Source organism: Ursus americanus, chromosome 19 (genome assembly GCF_024610735.1).
Source record: "Ursus americanus isolate L20-20 chromosome 19, mUrsAme1.1.p, whole genome shotgun sequence".
NCBI lineage: Eukaryota > Metazoa > Chordata > Mammalia > Carnivora > Ursidae > Ursus > Ursus americanus.
In genome coordinates this window covers 54,663,183-54,682,159 of record NC_142145.1, presented here as the reverse complement: position 1 = coordinate 54,682,159, position 18,977 = coordinate 54,663,183, and the positions used below count along the sequence as shown (strand labels likewise).

Here is an 18,977-nt window from a genome sequence, read left to right as displayed (position 1 = left end):
CTCAACCCCAGATATGAGGTGAGTGACACTGCCTTCCATCAGGTCCTCCTCCCGCCCCTTGCTCCCAACAGTTGGGTTTCAGATAAAAAGTTTTTAACGACCCATTCGTCCTCCCTGTTTTAAGCAGGAAAATTCACGGCATCGGATTTCCAAGGCTAACTGTAATGACTTCCTGAACAATATACCTAAATTGACAATGCCACAGAAGTAATCTCTTGCAGATGTAAGCACTGTGCTCGAGCCGCTTCCTACCAATGTTACACACCTGCCCATGGCTCTTCATCCCACTGGCTTTTCTGGCCTCTTGCCAAAAAGCCTGACTGAGAAGGGCCCGAAGGTTAACATGAACTCGTACCTCGTTGGCAAATACATACTACTTCTTCTAGCTCCACGGCTACATATAGAATAGCAGCAAAGATACAGCAAAAAAGAAGGAAAACGAGAAAGATGATCACAGGCAAGTTTAAAGCAGTCTTTGGCTCAGTGCTGAACTACAACCAACTAAAAATGATGACTATGGGATCTACAACTTCCACCAAGGAGTTTAATTTTACAGAGAAGAATCAGACGCGTGGACAAGCAGATGAAGGTGCCCTGAATGGCATGCCTTCCTTCGAATGTAAGTAACTGAGCGCCGGAAGCCTTCGGTGGGTAAGGCTGGGCCTGGTCTGGCTCAGGCAGGTGCGTTTAAGGATGCAGCTACACCTAGTGATAGCTACGATGGCAGCAGGAGAGGCACGAAGCAGGCCAGCCTGCCTTGTGGAACACACTCTGTGACTTGATTCTCTGAAAGGCTGGTGACAGTGTTTCCAAGATAAATCTGTTCAATAACCGCACAATCGCTTTTATTTACCTGGCGTGTTAAATGACAGCGATGGCGATGACTGTCTTTTGTGGGTAACAGAAATACAACGCTCCATTTTAGGATATGCACTAGCAGGACGCTAAAGAGATGTATAATGAAAACCTTTTATTTTCCACCGGGAAGTTGAGTTCTCGTCCAAAGGCAGAGTTTCATATTTCCACATTAAAATTCCAAATTTCTTGTACATTAATTTCCACTTTTCTTCTAACAAAGTCGTTGTTTCTATGTCAGTGGATTTTGAACTTTTAATAAATGGACAAAGCATCGTAACTGTATCTTTCTTATCTTTGCCCACTATCACCCCAAGGCTCCCCTATAAAGGGGCTTTACAAATAGTAAGTACTCAATAAATATTTACTTGAACTAAAAGCATTATTTTGTAGGCACATTGGGCCATGCACTTATTACAATAAAACAAGAATCTTCTATACAAAATATCCACCCAGAGAAATTTCCAAAGGCTAATCATTACTGCAAAATTTAATTAAAACTTTATGTTGTGGTAAGTAAAATTATAGAAAACTTTTTCTATTTAAGTTTTACAACTGGCTGGATCCAATATCTTCCCCAGATAAGACTATTATTTGAAATGTCACACTGGCGGTTTCACCTAACAGGCTGAGAGTCGCAGCACAGTCACATCAGCCTGTTCTTAATTTTGGCTGTGTTCATCAGGAGGCTAATAAGTGCATGAATGTGAAGTCTATTTTTACCCCGGTTCTCTTTCAACTCTTATCAAGAGAGGCTGATCACGCAGGATGAGGATCCCAGTTCTTTCGGAAAAACAGTTCTTGCGAGCATCAGAATGCCCTCAAGGGCTTGATTCAGCACAGACAAGAACCCATTCCCCCTCACCCCTCCTCCAGTTTCAGATTCAGTAGTAGGTCTGGGAGGGGGGCCCAAGTGATGCTCATGCCGCTGGTCCAAGGACACCGCTTTCAGAACTACTTAAAACTGTGGCCACAAATCAGGATTCCCTGGGGATGCTGTGAGACCCTCCATGAACCTTCCACTCCAAAATCACCACAGCTCCGCCCCAGAAATCACAGCGGGAAGGGCCACTCCAGGGGATCCGTGGGCACACTAAACTTTAGGAAGCACAGGTGTGAACACAGCTTGCCAACAACAGGAGCTCCATACCCCCAGCACCCTCCCCAGGGCCACCTAACGCCACTAAGGTGCAAGATGTCAGCATGACCTACGTGTACACATGTCACTCTTTTGATTATCTCCCCTTTCCTTTCCATAGGTTCCATCCTTAAGAGCAGAGAGAGTAAAAGGGCAGCAACCCTCCTCTGCTAGGACCTCCAGAATTCACACCACTGATGCCTGAGTGCGTAACACTCTTCCTCTCATGCCTGTTTCCTTTGATTCGCCTCTCACACACTTCCATTCCATGGTGGGGGTACTACAGACTCCCAAGCTTGGTGACTAAAGCTTTCCTGCTCCCCACCCAACACCAGCCCTGCTTATTTTTCTCTGTTGAGTTTTTCAGAGCTACAGAGTAAGCTCAGGCTTCCTGATGACTAAACTGGCAACCACAGCAGTATTTTCGCAGTATTTTAGGAACCAGAGAAGCTGCATCCTCTTAGGATGGGAGGTTTATAGGTTTTGCATCTTTTTAAATGTTTCACTAGTGACTTTGAAACACATTAGTCATTAAGCCTTTTCTCACTTACAAAATAAACTTGTTAATGTGTTATAGTCATAAAGATAATAACAGAGATAAGAAACTTAAGAAAGTTTGTGGAACAGTTGGGTTTTCAAAGAGAAGAATCTCAGAATGAAACTAAAGAGCATGGTGTGGTAGACACCACCCTTAAGAAAAATGTTACACTGCCAAAATAAATACGTAACTACTTATTAACATGCCTGACCCCTAGCTGAAAACTACCTCTTACGACATTTAACTGATACCTGCTCATTCTAGAAAACTTAATAAATCCTGAAACAAAAACTGAAAGGAAGCAACACTCAATGCAAAACACAGTTCCTCTACCAAATAGACACATAAAACCTATCAGTTCCTAGAATGTACTATAATTGTTACAGAACTATCATGGAAAAATCCAAATAAAGCCATCCACTTCTATGTAACTGACACAGAAATACTTAAATTCTAAAACCAACTTTTGCCAAAACCAAAGGTTATGCTTCTTTATACACGGTTTATTTACTGTGAAGGCATAAATCAGATCACCTGTTTATTAAGGAAAGTTCTTTAAGAATTATTCAAGTTATATACACAGTTACCCATATATCACGATATGTAAGTAACTTCACTTCCAAAAAACTGCATAATAACCCTCTGGAAACTTGAGTAACTAAAACCTGTAATTTTTCCAGATCAGAACAATTTATTACACTCAAGCAATAAATACTTCCCTACATACACATAACACTAAAAATGTTATAGTAATTTCTTGGCATATTTCTTTCATGCTCACTGATTCAAATTTGAAGTATTTTCATCATATGAATTATCAATCTAGTTAAAGTACCATAAAAATGTAAAATGTCATGATCATAGTTATCTGAAAAAGACAAATAAATCACACTGCTAAATAAATCTATTCCCACTTTTCGTAAAGGGTACTTTAATATTTTGTATTTTAAAGCAATTTAGACTTAACAGATAAGTTGCAAAAAATATATAGATTTCAAGCTTTACGCACCTTCCCCTAACATTTACATCTGACATAACCCTCATAGAATTTCCAAAATTAAGAAATTAAACACTGGTACAGTACTATTAACTAAACTATAGACTTTATTCCAATGTTGCCTGTTTTCCCACAAATATCCTTAGAATTATTTTTTAAATAATTTTTTTCCACAAGAGTCCCAGATTCACAAGGTTATGTTAAGGTTTAATTTATTCCAAATACTGTGGAAGAAACAAAGGGCCAAACCTCTTTGTATTTCTATCTCTGCAAACCAAAGTTTGCTTAAGAGAAATTAACACATAAGATCTACCATAATGTAAAACTAAACACTTTGTTGTATAATATATATTTCAACTCGGCTTTTAAGAAATTGGGTCAAAGAGAAACAACTTGCCAGCTATTTGGCTTCTCATCATGGAAAAGAGAATTTCAAACAAAAGTAAAATGATTTAACTTCTTTGAGTCTGACTCAATTTTTTTTACAAAAGTTATTTTTAATGACCATTAAAAGCCTAAAAGGTAGAAACTGAGCCTCCAATAAGAATATTGGCACTAGAAATTCCCAGAATATTAACAAATTAGAAATTGTAAAGATGGAAAACAATTTTTAAAATGAAATGTTTATAGCAAATAAAGTCCACGTGAACCACAAACTGAATTCTTTTTTTTTCTTTCAATAAGTTTAGCATTCTATTTCTGATCTCTGGAATCCAAACTCCTTATAGTCCATCTCCAGAAATGATTAATTAATAACCATATAAATTACAAACCCTTCCCAAAGAGGACAGGAGATTAGAGCACTGCAGAAAGGGAAGAGCAAAGTCCCTTGTGTCTAAATCTCAGTCGCACCAAAAAACCGCCACTGATCACAGGATGTAAATCTCATGATTTAGGCCATTGGGTGGCCTAAGGAGAACCCCTTGTGAAAAATGTTCATTTCACAGTCAGGGAAATGCCAGCCAAGTCGGAACTTCCTCCGATCATCCCTCTCCCTCCCTTCTGTGTCAGTTTAATTCAGGTACAATGTGAATGTTTGCAAACGATCAGCATTCACATGAGCATTTTATTCAACAAACCGTGCTTGCCTGTTAGATCTAAGACTTCCTGCTAAGTGGTTTATGGAGAACCAAGAAGGAAAAAAATATTGACTTTGCCTTCAAGGAGCTTACAATCTATCTCCTCTATCCGTAAATTGATTATCAATCACACCAGGTGTGTCCGGTGAAAAGCAGCCAATTATTACAATTTCCAGAAGAATCCTAAAAAGAAATAAGTATCAGTGTCATTCATCACTTTCCCAACATACACAAAGAAATTGACTTTTCCAAAGCATTAGGAGCCCCACACCTATACTATCTAAAATGTAAAGTGGAGAGAAAGAACATAATGCATGGCAACATATCTAATCGCACACACAAAACTGGCCAGCTTCAAATAGTTACAATTTCAACATTTCAACACAATCTCTTGGATACCGCGCTTCATTTCCCCTTTGCCCACTAACATACTGGGATAACTCAGAAAGCACACCCCAGTTAATGGTATAATAACAAACAAATAGGATGATATATTTCCTCTGAAAGCAAAAACTATGGTTAAATTTTAGTAAAAGTCTCTGGGTTTGACAGTTTAAATCAGCCTTCACAAGGACACAGGTCCGTCCTACCTAATGCTGAAATCCTTTTTAATGATAAAGGACAGATGCTTTAAATATACTTCATAAATATTTGTTTCCATCCCCCTGCACACAACTTAAAAATCCATCCAAACCCTACTTGTCAGGCTTAACTTTAAACAAATCCCAGGCAGGGAGTTATGAATCTTAATAAAGAGAAAACCATCACTAAGGTCCTCATATTTGGCTTCTAACACTAATGAGTTACAAGGCTCTAAAACTGGTGAGTTGACTCCATAATTTGCTAATAAGAAAGAATGAAGGCCAAAATCTGCATCAATTTTATATCAGACAGCAGTGTGTCGTTTTAAGTCCTCTGGAGCACGTGCAACTACCAGATAGTTAAGGAAATATTAAACTTAGGGAAAAGATATTTCTTTATTGAAGTTGACAGTTCGCATTTCACAGTACAGAGCAAACTGCCAAGCACAATCTCATTTTCATCCTTGCAGCCAACTGTGGTCAAGGGTCCTGCAGCTCAGCAACACGCAGGACACAGGCATCTATGCCTATGGGTACCAAGGACTCCAAGAAAGTAAGAAATTAAGTTCCCGAAGACCAGACAGCCAAACGTCTCCAATGTTTAGAATATTCATTTTACCGTCAGTGAAAAACCCCTTCACCAAAAAAAAAAAAAAAAAAAAATATTTTTCTAAAGGTCCAACTTACTCATTCCTCCCTAATAAACACAGAAACCTATTTTGCAACTCAAGTTTATGGCCAAATAGTGGGGGTTTTATTACATTAAAAACAAGAAGCCCAGGTCCACCATTATACGTGGACCTTAATGAAACTCATATAGAAGAGAAAGTGCGCAAATGTGCACGCGTCTACCGTGAATCCATGCGTGTGCTCCAAGGACTGATGGCAATCTAGAGGTAACCCCTGTAACACCGAGCGCCATTGGGCCCCACGCCTGACCCCCACCCCTGGGGTCTACAGGTCCTCTCCGCCAGGGGCTCCTGCAGGCTCGGCACGCCCCCGCGCGCGCCGCTAGTCGCGCGTACACACACACACACACACACACACACACACACACACACACACACTTGTACGCACAGACCCTCTCCTTCCCACCGGGACACACACACACACACACACACACACACACACACACACACACACACTTGTACGCACAGTCCCTCTCCTTCCCACCTGGGACCCCGGGCAGCGGGGCTGGGTTAACAACTTGCCACTGGCTGCGGCGCTCCGCAGGGGACCGAAGGCGGGTAGGTGGGGCCGGGAGAGCGCAAGGCCGCGTTGGCCCGGGGCCTGGGAGCCTGGACGCTCCCTCCGGGGCTGCCGGGTCCTCCCGCTGGGACCGACGAGGAACGCCCGCCTAGGCTCTCCCGGGCTGCCGCGCGACCATCTCAATAAGCCGGCGTCACCGCCCGCCAGGGGCTGGGGGCGGCGGGATGAAGGACAGGGCGCCGGGCGAACGGCACCACCGGAGCTGCTGCCGGGTCTGGACGATCGCCGCGGGCGCAGCCGGGCACCAGCAACCCGGCCGGGCAGCTGCTCCGGGTCGTAGGGATCGCGCAGCGCCCACGCCCGGCGGCCCAGGGCTGCGGCGCCGAACTTCAAGCAAAGTTTTGTGCTGTTCCTCTAGGAGCCGGCCGGGGACTCGGAGTGGCGGCGGTCCACCCCAAGCACGAGCCCAGGCCGCGGAGAGGCGGAGGCGAGACGAGGGTCCCGGTTCCAGGCCGGTGCTCGGGGCTCGCCCGCTCCGGCCGCCCGAGTTGCCGGTGCCCGCCCTCCCCGCCGGCCCCTCGCCCAGCGCGGGCTAACGGACAGCAGCGGTGCCGGGCCCGCCGCGCCCCCGCCCCGGACCCGCTGCCCGCCTCGAGCTCTCCAGGCCGGGGAGCTGCCGGCGTCCCGGGCCCCCGCTCCGGCCCTCGCGTCCCCGTCGGCGGCACAAATGGTCCCCACCTACCTGAAAACGTCTCCCCTGCCACAGTTAGCAAAAGTCCGGCCAAAGTCGCCAGGCATGTCCCAAGTCTCCTCATGTTGCCGAGTGCGCGCCGGGCCGCTCCCAGGCGGCGCTGGGTGGGCGCGCGAGGGCGGAGGGCGGACGGGAGCTTGGGTTTCCAGGCAGCCAGAAGAGAAAGGTAAACAGCCAAAAACAGAACCGGAGCCCCAAAGTGCCAACAGTTGCAGACGTCCGAACTCCGGCAGCTCCAGGGGCCAAGGGAGAGGATCCTGGGTCCTCCTCCCCTGCCGCCTGCCCCACTCGGCGTCTGGCGCGGCTGCGAGAAGGAGCGGAGGGCGCGCCCGCGGAGCCAAAATCCGCCCTCCGTTCCGGCGCCTGCACCCGCCGCCGCTCTCCTTCCCCTGCTCGGGACCCGAGCCGCCGGCGCCGGCCGTGGCCGTGGCAGTGGGCGCGCGCGTCCTGCCCGCCGCCTCTCCGCCGCCAGCCGCGAGCCCAGCCCCGGGGGCGGCGGTGCGCCGATGGCCGAGCCCGCGCCGGCTCTGCGCGGGGCTCTTGCTCCCCGACTGACTGGCGGTGCCCCGCAGGCCGGCTGAAGGGAGCGCCCACGTCACGGCCGCCCGGCGCCTCCGCGGCCCGCTAGAGGGCGTGAGCGCCCAGCCCCGCCGGCCCGCGCCCCGGCGCTCTGCGACCGCGGCGCCTCCGGGAGGGAGCTCGACTGGGGGCGGCCGCCGCCACCGCCAGCGCCGCCGCCGCCGCCCGTGCGGCGTCACCCGCGCGGAGTGGAGCGGCGACACCGTTTCCACCCTCTCCCTCTCCCTCCTTTCCCCAGCCGCCGCTTCTGCTTCGTGCCTGGCTTCCGGGAGGGTGACCGTGTGAGGGCTGCGCCTCAGCCAGAAGTTTGTCCCGGGTCACGAGCCGCTAGTAGTTTGTGCGAGCGGCGGGCGGGACCAGCGGCCTGCGGCCCCGCCGGCGCCGCGAAGCACCTCGGTCCCCGCCGCTCGGCGCCGGACGGCAGTGTCGCCGAGCAGGGCCGGCTGCGCCCCGGCGTCGCAGGGCCCGCGCTCCCGGATCGCCGCGGGGAAGGCGAGCCGCCAGATCGAGGAGGCTCGGAGGGGCAGCGGACCGAGCGAAGTTGGCGGGCGCCGGGGACGGAGCGGGCGCTCGCAGGCTCCGCGACCCCGCCGCGCACCAGCTTTCCCGGCCGGCCCCGCGGGACGGACGCGCCTGTCCCCGGGGCCCCCGCAGTTGCGAGGCTGCCCCGCGTGGGCCGGAGCGAGCCGCGGGCAATGCCCCGAAGGCAGTGGTCACGCTGAAAGGAGGCTTTGGACCTAACCCGTGATTTCTGTATGAGGTGCAAACTGTTGGGGAACGAGTGAGGAGGAGGCGGAGGAGGCGTGGGTAATGAATCAAACCATGTCTTGAAATATTTAATTTACCATTTTGTGCTTGGGATGATTATTTTATTAATTTAAAAGCTTCTGATGCTTCAGTGAAGAGGTTCGCTTTATCAAATTACCAAAAAAAAAAAAAAAAAGTGATTCTTCTATTTCCCTGAGAATAAGCACACTGAGCCAACACCACATAGCTGGAGACGCCACTCCTAGCTAACACACGCACTAGAGGGGTTCGGAAAGAGGTTAAATTAGAAACCGAAGTAACTAAGGAAAGTAACACAGTGTTCTAGCACGGGCAATGACAAGGGCCAAAGGCAAACCCATGATGCAGGTGTGCCCCAGAGCTCTCCTGCTCTGCTTCCACCTGGTGCTTATAATGGCCCGAAAAGGACATTGCTCCCACGCTGACCTCCACCCGGCCTCCAGCGGGCCCCTGAATCTACGGACAAGAGCCTCTCCGGGTCAAATTTAGGGACTAGAGTACTTTTGCTTTTGGTGTCCCAACCAAAAACTCCCCTTTCTTCAGGAATTCCACTTACTGGATCCTTATGAGAAGTGCTCTTTAAAAGGCTCTGTATTAATCTTTTACTTAATGATTTTACATCATCCTGCTACTTCTCACAAATATGTACTTGTTGAGCCTTATCTTTAAACACAAAATGAACAGTTGAAGTATCAAAGAAGGAAGGGAGCCAGCTACCTCAAAGGATCAGCAAGTGAGGATGGGCCAATCTGCAACCTGGGCTTTCCCTTTGTTAAGGGCATGTATGCACTGTGATGGAGCCTAAATTTGCCTTGTTGAATGGTAATGTGCTGGCCAATGGAACTTTAATGCTAGGAGATGCATGGAACATCCAGATAAGGAGGTAAAAGTCAATCTAGTTGCTTTCCTTCTGAATAACTTCTTTAAATTGGGTGAAGTTAATATTAGGGTAGGATTTCCTTTGCAAACTACGTTAATTCTTTCAGCAAATACCTGTTAAGGTCATACTATATGCCAGGCACTATGGTGCATGCTGAGGTTTTCTTAGGCTAGGCTCCCCCAGAAACAGACCTGGAGGTGAGGATATATGTGCAAGTGATATCTACTAATCCTAGGAAGCAGTACAAGAGGAATTGGGAAGTGAGACAAAGGGGAAAAAGAAAATAAGCCAATGTAGGTATATCAATGAGCAGGTTACCACTGTGGATTACTAGGGCTCACTCCCCCCTCCCCAGGGGTCCTCAGGAAGAAAGTGTGGAACAGCCTTAGTGTGGAGCACCCACGGGCAAGGAATGTGTAAGGTGGCTTGGTGGTGGGTTGGGAGGCAGCTGCACTCGTAGCTTTTCTTTGCACCAGAGGAGAGAAAGCCCTGCAGAGATTCCAACTACAGCTACCCTGGTAACCTGAAGATACTATGTCCCTGCTTCCTATTACTTAAAGCTTGGTGGGAGGGTCAATGAGTTTGCATTATCTCTGTTTCCTAAACATTACAGTGTTAAGCCTTTACCCATATTAGCCTGCAATCCACATTGCAAGCAATGACAGGTTTTACCAAAGCCTCCTTCCCTTTCCATTTCTTGACAACCTTTTATTTACTCCCTCTTACGCATAGGTAACTGGCCAAAGCAACTCTGAGCCCAAATAGAAGGCCTCTATTGAAAATGAATGGATTAGACTTTCCCTAAGGAAGGGACGCTGTAGGAATCCTCCCAGTGGGACATTTGCTTTCACTTCTTTTTTCAGCAGGAAAGATTTTTTATTTTAGTCAAACCACAGGATACTCATGGCTCTCAGGGGACAATAATGACATTTACAGAGTGGCTGGTCAGAGTTAGGGCTTTCAAGCCAGTCTCTAATATTGGTGGGCTTGGGGCAAGAGGATATAAATGGAGATGCATCATATGTCAATATCTCGAAGTTATTAATTAAGTTAGCATGTTATTATATATGTGTTGTATTTTCCTACCCTGACAAATTTAACAACGATATTGAAAGAAAAGAAAATCTATAGTTTTTATATGACAAAAATCAGCAAAATATCAGACATCTGAATATATCACTATGCACATCTAAATTTTCTGTTGATAGTCTGGCGTATATGAAGAAGTAATCAAAGCATAGATGATTCATACATTATATTTATTTTATAAAATTGATTTTCCCCTTTAATAAAATCTCTAATATGTTGATATAATCAAGATCGTCACATAGTTTGTATTCTAGTGTCAGCAGTGATCTGACGCTATACTGTTCTGTATGGAGAACCCAGTCACATTTCAGTTTTGTTCCTCAATGACACAAGCAAGTGCTCAGTAGCCACATATGGCTAGTGGTCACTGTATTCAACAGCACAGATATGGAACATTTTCCATTATCACAGAAAATTCTATTGGACAACAATGCTAAAAGATCACTATATTCAAATTACATAAAATTTAAATATATATTTTCATCAAAAATGTAAATTAAAAATTTTAAATCAGAAAAGTAAAATTACCATCCTATAATTGTTGAAAGTTATTTTCTTCCAAATGGTTCAAAGTTATCAGAATTAAAATGCAAACTACAGATTATGATTATGAATACCAATGTTGAAATAAATAAAAATTAATTCAGAAAAAGCTTAAAATTTTTACTTAACATTTGAAAATTCTATTATACCTTATTAATTTTTTACTAAAGTGGAAACCTATTAGCAATTCCAGCACTCAACATCGACCCCTGTGTCAACGTAAAGAATCAGTATCATGTTTCACATGATATATTTTAACAGTAATATTATTAATTTTGCGACATATTCCTCAATCACCATATTCAACTACATGCAAATACTATACTAATATGTGACTCTTTCCAGAACCATGAATTAGAACATGAAGAGATGCAAGAAAATTGATGGTTGGCACTACAAGGAAAAACTTCTCATTATTTAAGACTGTTTAATATTCTTGCTATCTGAAAGGAAGGACTTGATTTTTAATTAATTTGACTTTTCTTTTAAATAAATGTCTCTGCCACTACATTATCCACATGCCTAGGAATGTCCATCTGAGGGAAAACCCTCACAGTGCTGTTTCAAGGCCATGGGACGAAAGTTGTGAAGTTTCTCTGGGGCCTAAACAGAGTTGGTTTTGAGATCGGATGTTTAGGGTCATGTTTTATGCTCTCTCATCACTGAACAGCCGATCCCTAGAGATAGAGGTGACCATGTGTCCCTTAATAAACTCATTTGTATAGGCTGTGATACCCAGGGCCCTGTGAGGCACACACCCAGGGTGGGAACCCACTTTGCTGGGTCTGCAGGCAGAATTGCCAACTATCCTTATGATTGATGATGTCTTTGGCAGCAATTACTCTGTTCGTGAAACTTGTCCACCCTACTAAAGTCAAAACATAAATTAATAAAAAGAAGAAGAGGAGGAGGAGGAGAAAACTGACCTGACCATATAGCCCATCCCTACCTATCTGAAATGTTATGTTGAATTTGGAGGTTAACCACATGCAGAAAGTTCCTAATCCATCCAAAGTATCACGCCCACCAAAAAGCATAGATAGAATCATTTAAATACCCACCAAAGTCACTTGATTGGAGCTATCACGACCCAGCAGAAAAAGAAAAGATTGTCATTGTTTCTGCCACTCATATTCTCATTTCTAGGCCTTGCTGCGATGATTAATTCCCATTTTTTAGAAGTGTATTTAGGTTCTGAAAGTGTATTTTGGGATAAGAAATGTAAATAAGCATGTTTGTACAGATTTCCGCAATGGTGTACTGTATTCTCTTTCATCGATGAACTATAGCGTGTCCTTGAAAAAAAGGGAAGAATGATAAGAAGGAAGGAGAGTGGAATGGATGGATGAAAGAAGGGAGGGAGGAAGGATGAATGGAGGGAAAGAAGGAGAAAAAGAGGAAGTCAGAGACAGAGAAAACTAGCTCAGAATTTGGAGAGCAACTTGATTGAGTCCCAACTGTGTGATTTAAATTAGTTAATTTTTTCCTGGCTTGTGGAAATGGTATCACACGTGAAAGCTCTGTGTGAACTGGGAGGCAATGAACAAACCTGATTATTCACTGCGTTGACCTCTGGTTAAGCAAAGCTGGAAGTGAACATCGCATCACAATCTCTGCTCCCCACCCCCATTTGTCTTTACCTCAAGGAAGCATGAGCCAGGGGCCAGCGGTGGGGAAACTGGTCACGGTGATACGCAGAGCCCTGCACTAGACACACACTCACCATGGGAGTCTATTGCACCTGCTCACGAGAGGAGCAGAGATAACTTGTCACCCAGCACTTCACAGATTCGCTCACTTCTGAATGTGTGTCACCACGGAGGTACTTTCTCATACTTTCTCACAGCATCACAAGAAGGGTACAATACAGTAAGATATTTAGAGAGAGAGAGAGACACCACATCACATAACTTCTGTTACAGTATATTGTTGTAATTGTTCTATGCTATTATTGGTAATTGTTAATCTCTTACTGGGCCTAATTTATAAACTACATTTCTAACACAGGTATGTATATATAGAAAAAAACATAGTATGCATCGGATTCAGTACCATCTGTGGTTTCAGGCATGCACTGGGAGCCTTGGAAGGTATTCCCATTCCTGGAAAATAAGGTGGGGGGAGACTACATGAAACCAGAGAGAATGAGATGAAAATGAAAAACACATCATTAGTTTTTCACAGGGGTCAGAAGGAACCAGGTCATTTAAACTTTCACCAGTGAAGCCCTGTTCTCACCTGAACAGAAGAAGGAAGAATGGGGGCAGGTGCCCTTTTCTGTAGCTGTTTATATCCTACCTAAGGTCGGAACCTGTCACTGCCAAAAGGCAAAGCTCATCCAAGCACAGTTCAAAGCCACTTTTGTATAAAGGCTTAAATCACTAGGATGGATTTTTAGATGCCCCAGGAATTCCTTCTCATGGCCTAATTAAAAGGGGAGAAGTAATAGGTTTTAGTTCTTTGCTTTGCCCACAATACTCTGGGAATATAAATTAATCTCCTGAAATGTTGATACTAGGGCAATGCATTTGCATATTCTTTTTAAAAACCTTAACCCCCACACCATTAATCTGTGTGATATTGAGCAAGTCATTTAACCTCTCTGTGTTTCAGCTTCCTTATCAGTAAAATGAAGGTAAAAATTGTGCCCATTTTGGGGTGTCTGGGTGGCTCAGTTGGTTAAGCATCTGCCCTCTGCTCAGGTCATGATCTCTGGTCCTGGGATCAAGCCCCACATTGGGCTTCTGGCTCAGCAGGGAGTCTGCTTCTCTCTCTCTCTCTCTCTCATTCTCCCTCTCTCAAATAAATAAAATCTTTAAAATAAATAAATAAATAAATGTGCCCATTGCACAGAGTTATGAGAATTAAATGAGAGAATAATGTAAAGTGTTTAATACAGTTCCTGCTGCACTATTAGTGGCATGTAAGTTCTTGTTATTAACCACTGATTTTAAAATCAAATACTAAAGAGAGTCTAGTTGCACAGAGTTCTATGCTGGGGTTCTGTACAGGTAGAGATGAGGTAGATATTCCACTCTTCTTTGGGGCATAACTGCAGTTATATCAGCTGCCTGATCCAACAGCAGATTATATGCAGTAAAACTTCGTGGTTTATCATGGTAGCCCCTTCCGGGCTGCTCATCTGCAAAATGAGAAGAATAGTTTCAGTTCTGTCTACCCCATGCATTGTAAGAGAGTTGTCAGTGTGCATGAATGTTCTTTTAAACAGGCCCCTCAGTTAATGAACTTAAAGTTTATTATGTAGCCCTTCTAGGCCATTTTACTACACGGGCTGAAAGTTCACAATTTGCAAATAGGTCATATTTTTTTTTAAAAAATCTGTTTCTGATTGGAACTTTGACCTTTTCATTATTTTAGGTAAAGTAGGTCTGTAGGCTGATATTCTCAAAAAATTCCCTTAGTCATGGGGTCCATAGCGATATGGATCCTACAGGGCGATCTCAATATCCTAGAAGATGTCATTTCTCCAGCCATGTCCAAACTGGAGTTCCCAGAACAGTAGGTACAAGAAGTGACCTGCTGGAGAATCTCTGGAACAGTCTGACTTCTGCTGCCTCTGCGGGCCGTTTTGTATACTGTGCAGGGAGGGACACCTCTCAGGGTAACTTCCCTGCTCTGTGCCGACAGGGCACTAGGGCTACTTTATACCGAGGGGCCCTCTGGGGAAACAGGTCATGCAGTGCTCTTTCCTTCCGTGGCTGCATCCTGCAGGAGGGGAAACAATTGCCCACACAGAAGCACCCCTCTGACCAGAATAGCCTGTTGGCCGGCCCTGCCCTCCGCAGCCCACCCCCCCCTCAGCTCCCGCAGGAGAGCCCGAGACAGGATCTTTCCTGTCTGGAAGCTGGCTCTCTCTACAGGACCAGCAGCACCGGCAACATTAGTCTCAGTAAGCACCCTCCCCCCCACACAGCGGGGGTGTTTTTCAGATTGGTTCCGAGGATGTGGAGAAAGACCTAGAAAGAAACCGGTTTAGGAAGATTACATCAGAGGCCTCCAGCGATCGCTGTACACTGTCTCTACTTCTTGTGTTTAAGTCACCAAGAAGTCCTAGAAGAAAACATTTTCTGTGATCTCTTTCTGGAGCTGGGCTGCGTCAGAGGTCTGCTAGCTCCCTCAGAGAGTGTGAAATGACACTTTGCCACCTGAACCACGGTCAGTTCAAAGGCACAGGCTCCCGCTCACCACGCAGCAGCTACTTTCCACGTGGGGCTTCATTAAAGGAGAGAGTGACTGTCTTTGTGTCCCTCTTTTTTCCCCAGAGGCTTTGAACCAATGTTTTATATTAGTTCTTGTGCCTTTGTATAAGATAACTGTTTTTCTCAGAACACAGTTTGGAGGTTAGTGAAATTTTCCAAAACTTGGGGTGGAAATCATGGCACTGTATCCTGTCCCCGTGGATTCGTATTTCCTTTTTATTTCACTTTCTTTAAAACAAATCCTTTGAAGTCAATAGGTATGTTCCTTAAAGCTCTGCTTGACTAATTCTATTAAGAAACGTTACACCAACAGTGTCAGTCCTACCTCAGATTAAATTATTGCAACAATGGAGTCCTAGGTCCTGTGATCTGTAATAAGGCTGAGTTTCCTGTAGAATATGAAAAAAACATTTCACTGCTAACATCAAAGACAATATCATCTTTACTTTCTCTTCATCTTAGATATTTTAAAGTTTCCAAATGTTGCATTTTAAATTGAAGATTTCTAGACAGTCATTACTGTCAAGTTGAGACAAGCTTTACAGGAAAACATTCAGACTTATTTCAGTATGATTTTGGGGCTAAACATTTACGGAAGGCTTACTATGAACAAAGCCTTTGGCAAGGGCATTAAAACTCTAAAAGACAGGTATGTTCATCATGCCCATTTTAGAGATAAGTGAAACTGAGGACTAAAATAGAATGACTTAGATCTTCTAAAGATAAGACAATGCAATTAAGCAATGGGCACCAAGGGCTGCAATTTGTGGGCAAATATACTAATTTCCTGAGCTCCTTTTCCTGACCACTCTCTGCATTTCCATCTTCACCTTTGTCTCTTTTCCAACCATAAATTCTTCATCAAATTATCTAACTTGCCATCCTTTGGCCACACCCTGCACTGATCTTTGTTTATATGATGATCTAAAACCTTCCATCCAACTGTCACCTACTCTTCAAGAATATAGAGTTAGGATTGCAATCATCGGTGGGTAACAGAAAACCCAGCCAACACTGGCATATAGAATAACTGCTAAAGGTCTGAGGCTAAAGGAATGAGTAGCACACTACCTGAGTTCAAAGTTCAACTTCTGCACTCGCTGAGTAACTTGGGTAAATTATTCAACCTTTCTCTGGTTCAGTTTGCTCATCTAAAAATGGAAGAACAATGGTACTCACTCTTTTAAGTTCTTAAGAGGATTAACTATGAATTTAAGTCAACTGCTTAGAAAATGCTAATAAAAGAAGTCACCATTATCTATTTTCTCACGTGGGGGTAGGCAACTCAGGGGACACAGCCATATCACCGTGCCATTGAGGACCCAGGTTCCTCCCGTCTTACCGCTCATGCTCAGCCTTGCAAAACTAAGTGCCTCCCTCTGCATTCCAGGCAGAAAGAAGGAGGAAAGGCAAGGGACCAAATGACTTCTTGTGGGCTTTTGCACTTTATTTGTGAAGGGAGGCCCTCTAGACGATTTTCTCCTACATCTTGTCAGTAAAAATGGTGTTATATGGCCACGCCTCACTTCTGTGGTGACTGGGACTTTTAGTCGTATCTTTTCCAGCCTCTCAGGTGGAGGAAGGCAGGGGATTTGGGAATGGTTGTTGAGTGGACTGACCTCTAATACCACCCAAAAGACCCTGCTCACATCCCACCTACACACCTATCCTAATTACCAACTTCAAGGATGTGACTTATATTATTCCTTTGGAATTATTTTATGGTTCTTTCTGCTAGGAACCATACTTTTACACGGTTGGTTTTATCTTAGCCTTCGGGTTCCAGTTAATGCCTTCTCTATGGAAAGCAATTCTCTAACCACCCCAATAAATACAGGTCTCTCCTCTTATCCTTTTATGTAGCACTTGTTTATTTCCTTCAAAATGCTTCATTCAGTTGGCAAGTTAAAGGGATAATATTTTTTTTATATTTCCACCAAGCAGGGTTTTCTCCTTGCTACACCACTATGACCCCTACTAAGAGGACAGAATGGTGTCACCTCAGGAAGGAGGAGGATATACTGTAGAAATTCATGTCAAAAAGAAGAGGAGGTGGAGAGCCATCCCCTTCCTGCCACAGTGAAACGCTGGAATTAAAAAGGACCTGAAAGTAGAGAGAAGGGGCCAGACATCAAGGTAGAGGTGCCCAAGGACACTGGGGTCAATGGCCTAGTTTCAGAGAATAGTCTGAGAAGATGGCATACCTCTCACAAAAATCTCAAGTTTAACGTGGCACTAATCTAAGTCAGTCTCAATCGCTCAGTAGCTGCACAGGAAAACACTGCAATTTTGTGGAATGAATGAATAAATTGAATGAATGGTTTTTAATGACAAATTTTGACAGGATGTGAATATCCTGTATTTAATGGGGTTTGAGAGCTCGAGCTCACTACAATATAGCTACGATGTGATGTTTTGTTTCCCCAAAAGATGATGGCTCCTTCAGGGCAGACATTGTGTTTTTCTTTTTTTTCATCTTCTTTTGCGTACTCCATAGGTCTTTGTTAATTGATTGGATATGGGGCTGAAGATAAAAAAATGACAGAATTAGAAAGAAACAAAGGATGATATGTCCCAAAGTTACCTGTATTTTTTCTTCAGCAGAAAAGAGAGATCCTAGTAGATACTGTCTGTTCACTTCAGGTTTCGCTGCTGCTTTAATATAGAGGGATGGTCATGAGGCAATAAGATTCCCAGAGGACAACTAAGATAAGAAAATCAGTATTTAACCTTAAGAAATAAGGCTTTGTGCTTAGATAATGGCTTATGTCATATGCATCCTTACCAGGGAATCTGATTTGATGTCTTAAAATCTCGATTAAATTTCTAGGTTTCATTCTGTTTCCCTAACCATAGATTTACCTGGAATTATTTTAACTGTTGGCTTGACAAAAGCCGGGATCTTTTATTCCTGTCAAATACCCTCATTTTTGTCAAATTGTGTAGACATTTTCTGTTTCCAGAATCAACTCTAGTGCTGTCTTGTCTCCTTGTCCTCTGTTCACTCAAATAGCCATGAGGCCACATGGCACACAGAGACTGTACATCTATTTCCACCCCTCGCTGGCAGGGTGACCTCTGGGCACATGCGCCCCCACCATCCTAGGTTTCCACTTAGGTGAAAGGACCAAGAATATCTACCCTACCTGATTTATGAAAGTATCGAAAGGATGAAATGAGATTTACATGAAACACTTTATATAGTGTAAAGCGATCTACAGATGAAAATTATTATATCTTATAAATAGTATCATGAGCCTATATCTCATTCCCTTTTTACAGGAAAAGATACTGAGAACAGAAAGTCCAACGAATTTATCAGTGCTTTGGGTTAAAGATGTTATATTGAACCCACACTTTTATTTTTGCTTCCTTCTGAAAGCCCAAAATAATGATAATGATAATAAAGAAATAGGCAACAACAACAACAACAACAACAACAACAAAGGAATTAGGCCACAAAGACAATAAATGGACAAGCAAGCAAAAGCTACTAAATTTTTAAAGTGGAAAAGCAGAAAGAAGACTGGCAACTTACCGAGCAAGACAAGGGAAAACTAATCCTAAACAGCACCCTGAACTGTACCACTAAAGACCCAAAGGCTTCAGGAAGTGGGGTCTACGTGGCTGCAAACAGAAGGATTGGTTAAGTTTGTTTAAATGTAATTAACACACCCCGGCCACGTCATCCTTTCTTCATGTAGCTAGCCAACTACCTCTGATCTGCTCTTG

General features: G+C 44.3%; 1 protein-coding gene across 4 annotated transcripts in view; it reads right to left on the bottom strand.

Annotated features, from left to right (window-relative positions):
- PTPRM (protein tyrosine phosphatase receptor type M) overlaps nt 1–7,748 on the bottom strand; it is a 745,411-nt gene extending 737,663 nt beyond the window's left edge. For all 4 annotated transcript variants that reach the window (XM_087869969.1, XM_087869970.1, XM_045781827.2 and 1 more), the window contains exon 1: nt 7,140–7,748. In XM_087869969.1, the coding sequence (XP_087726095.1) occupies nt 7,140–7,212 (73 nt within the window). In that variant the 5' untranslated portion in view covers nt 7,213–7,748. The remainder of the gene's footprint in view (nt 1–7,139) is intronic.
- Between the last annotated feature and the right edge of the window lie 11,229 nt (nt 7,749–18,977).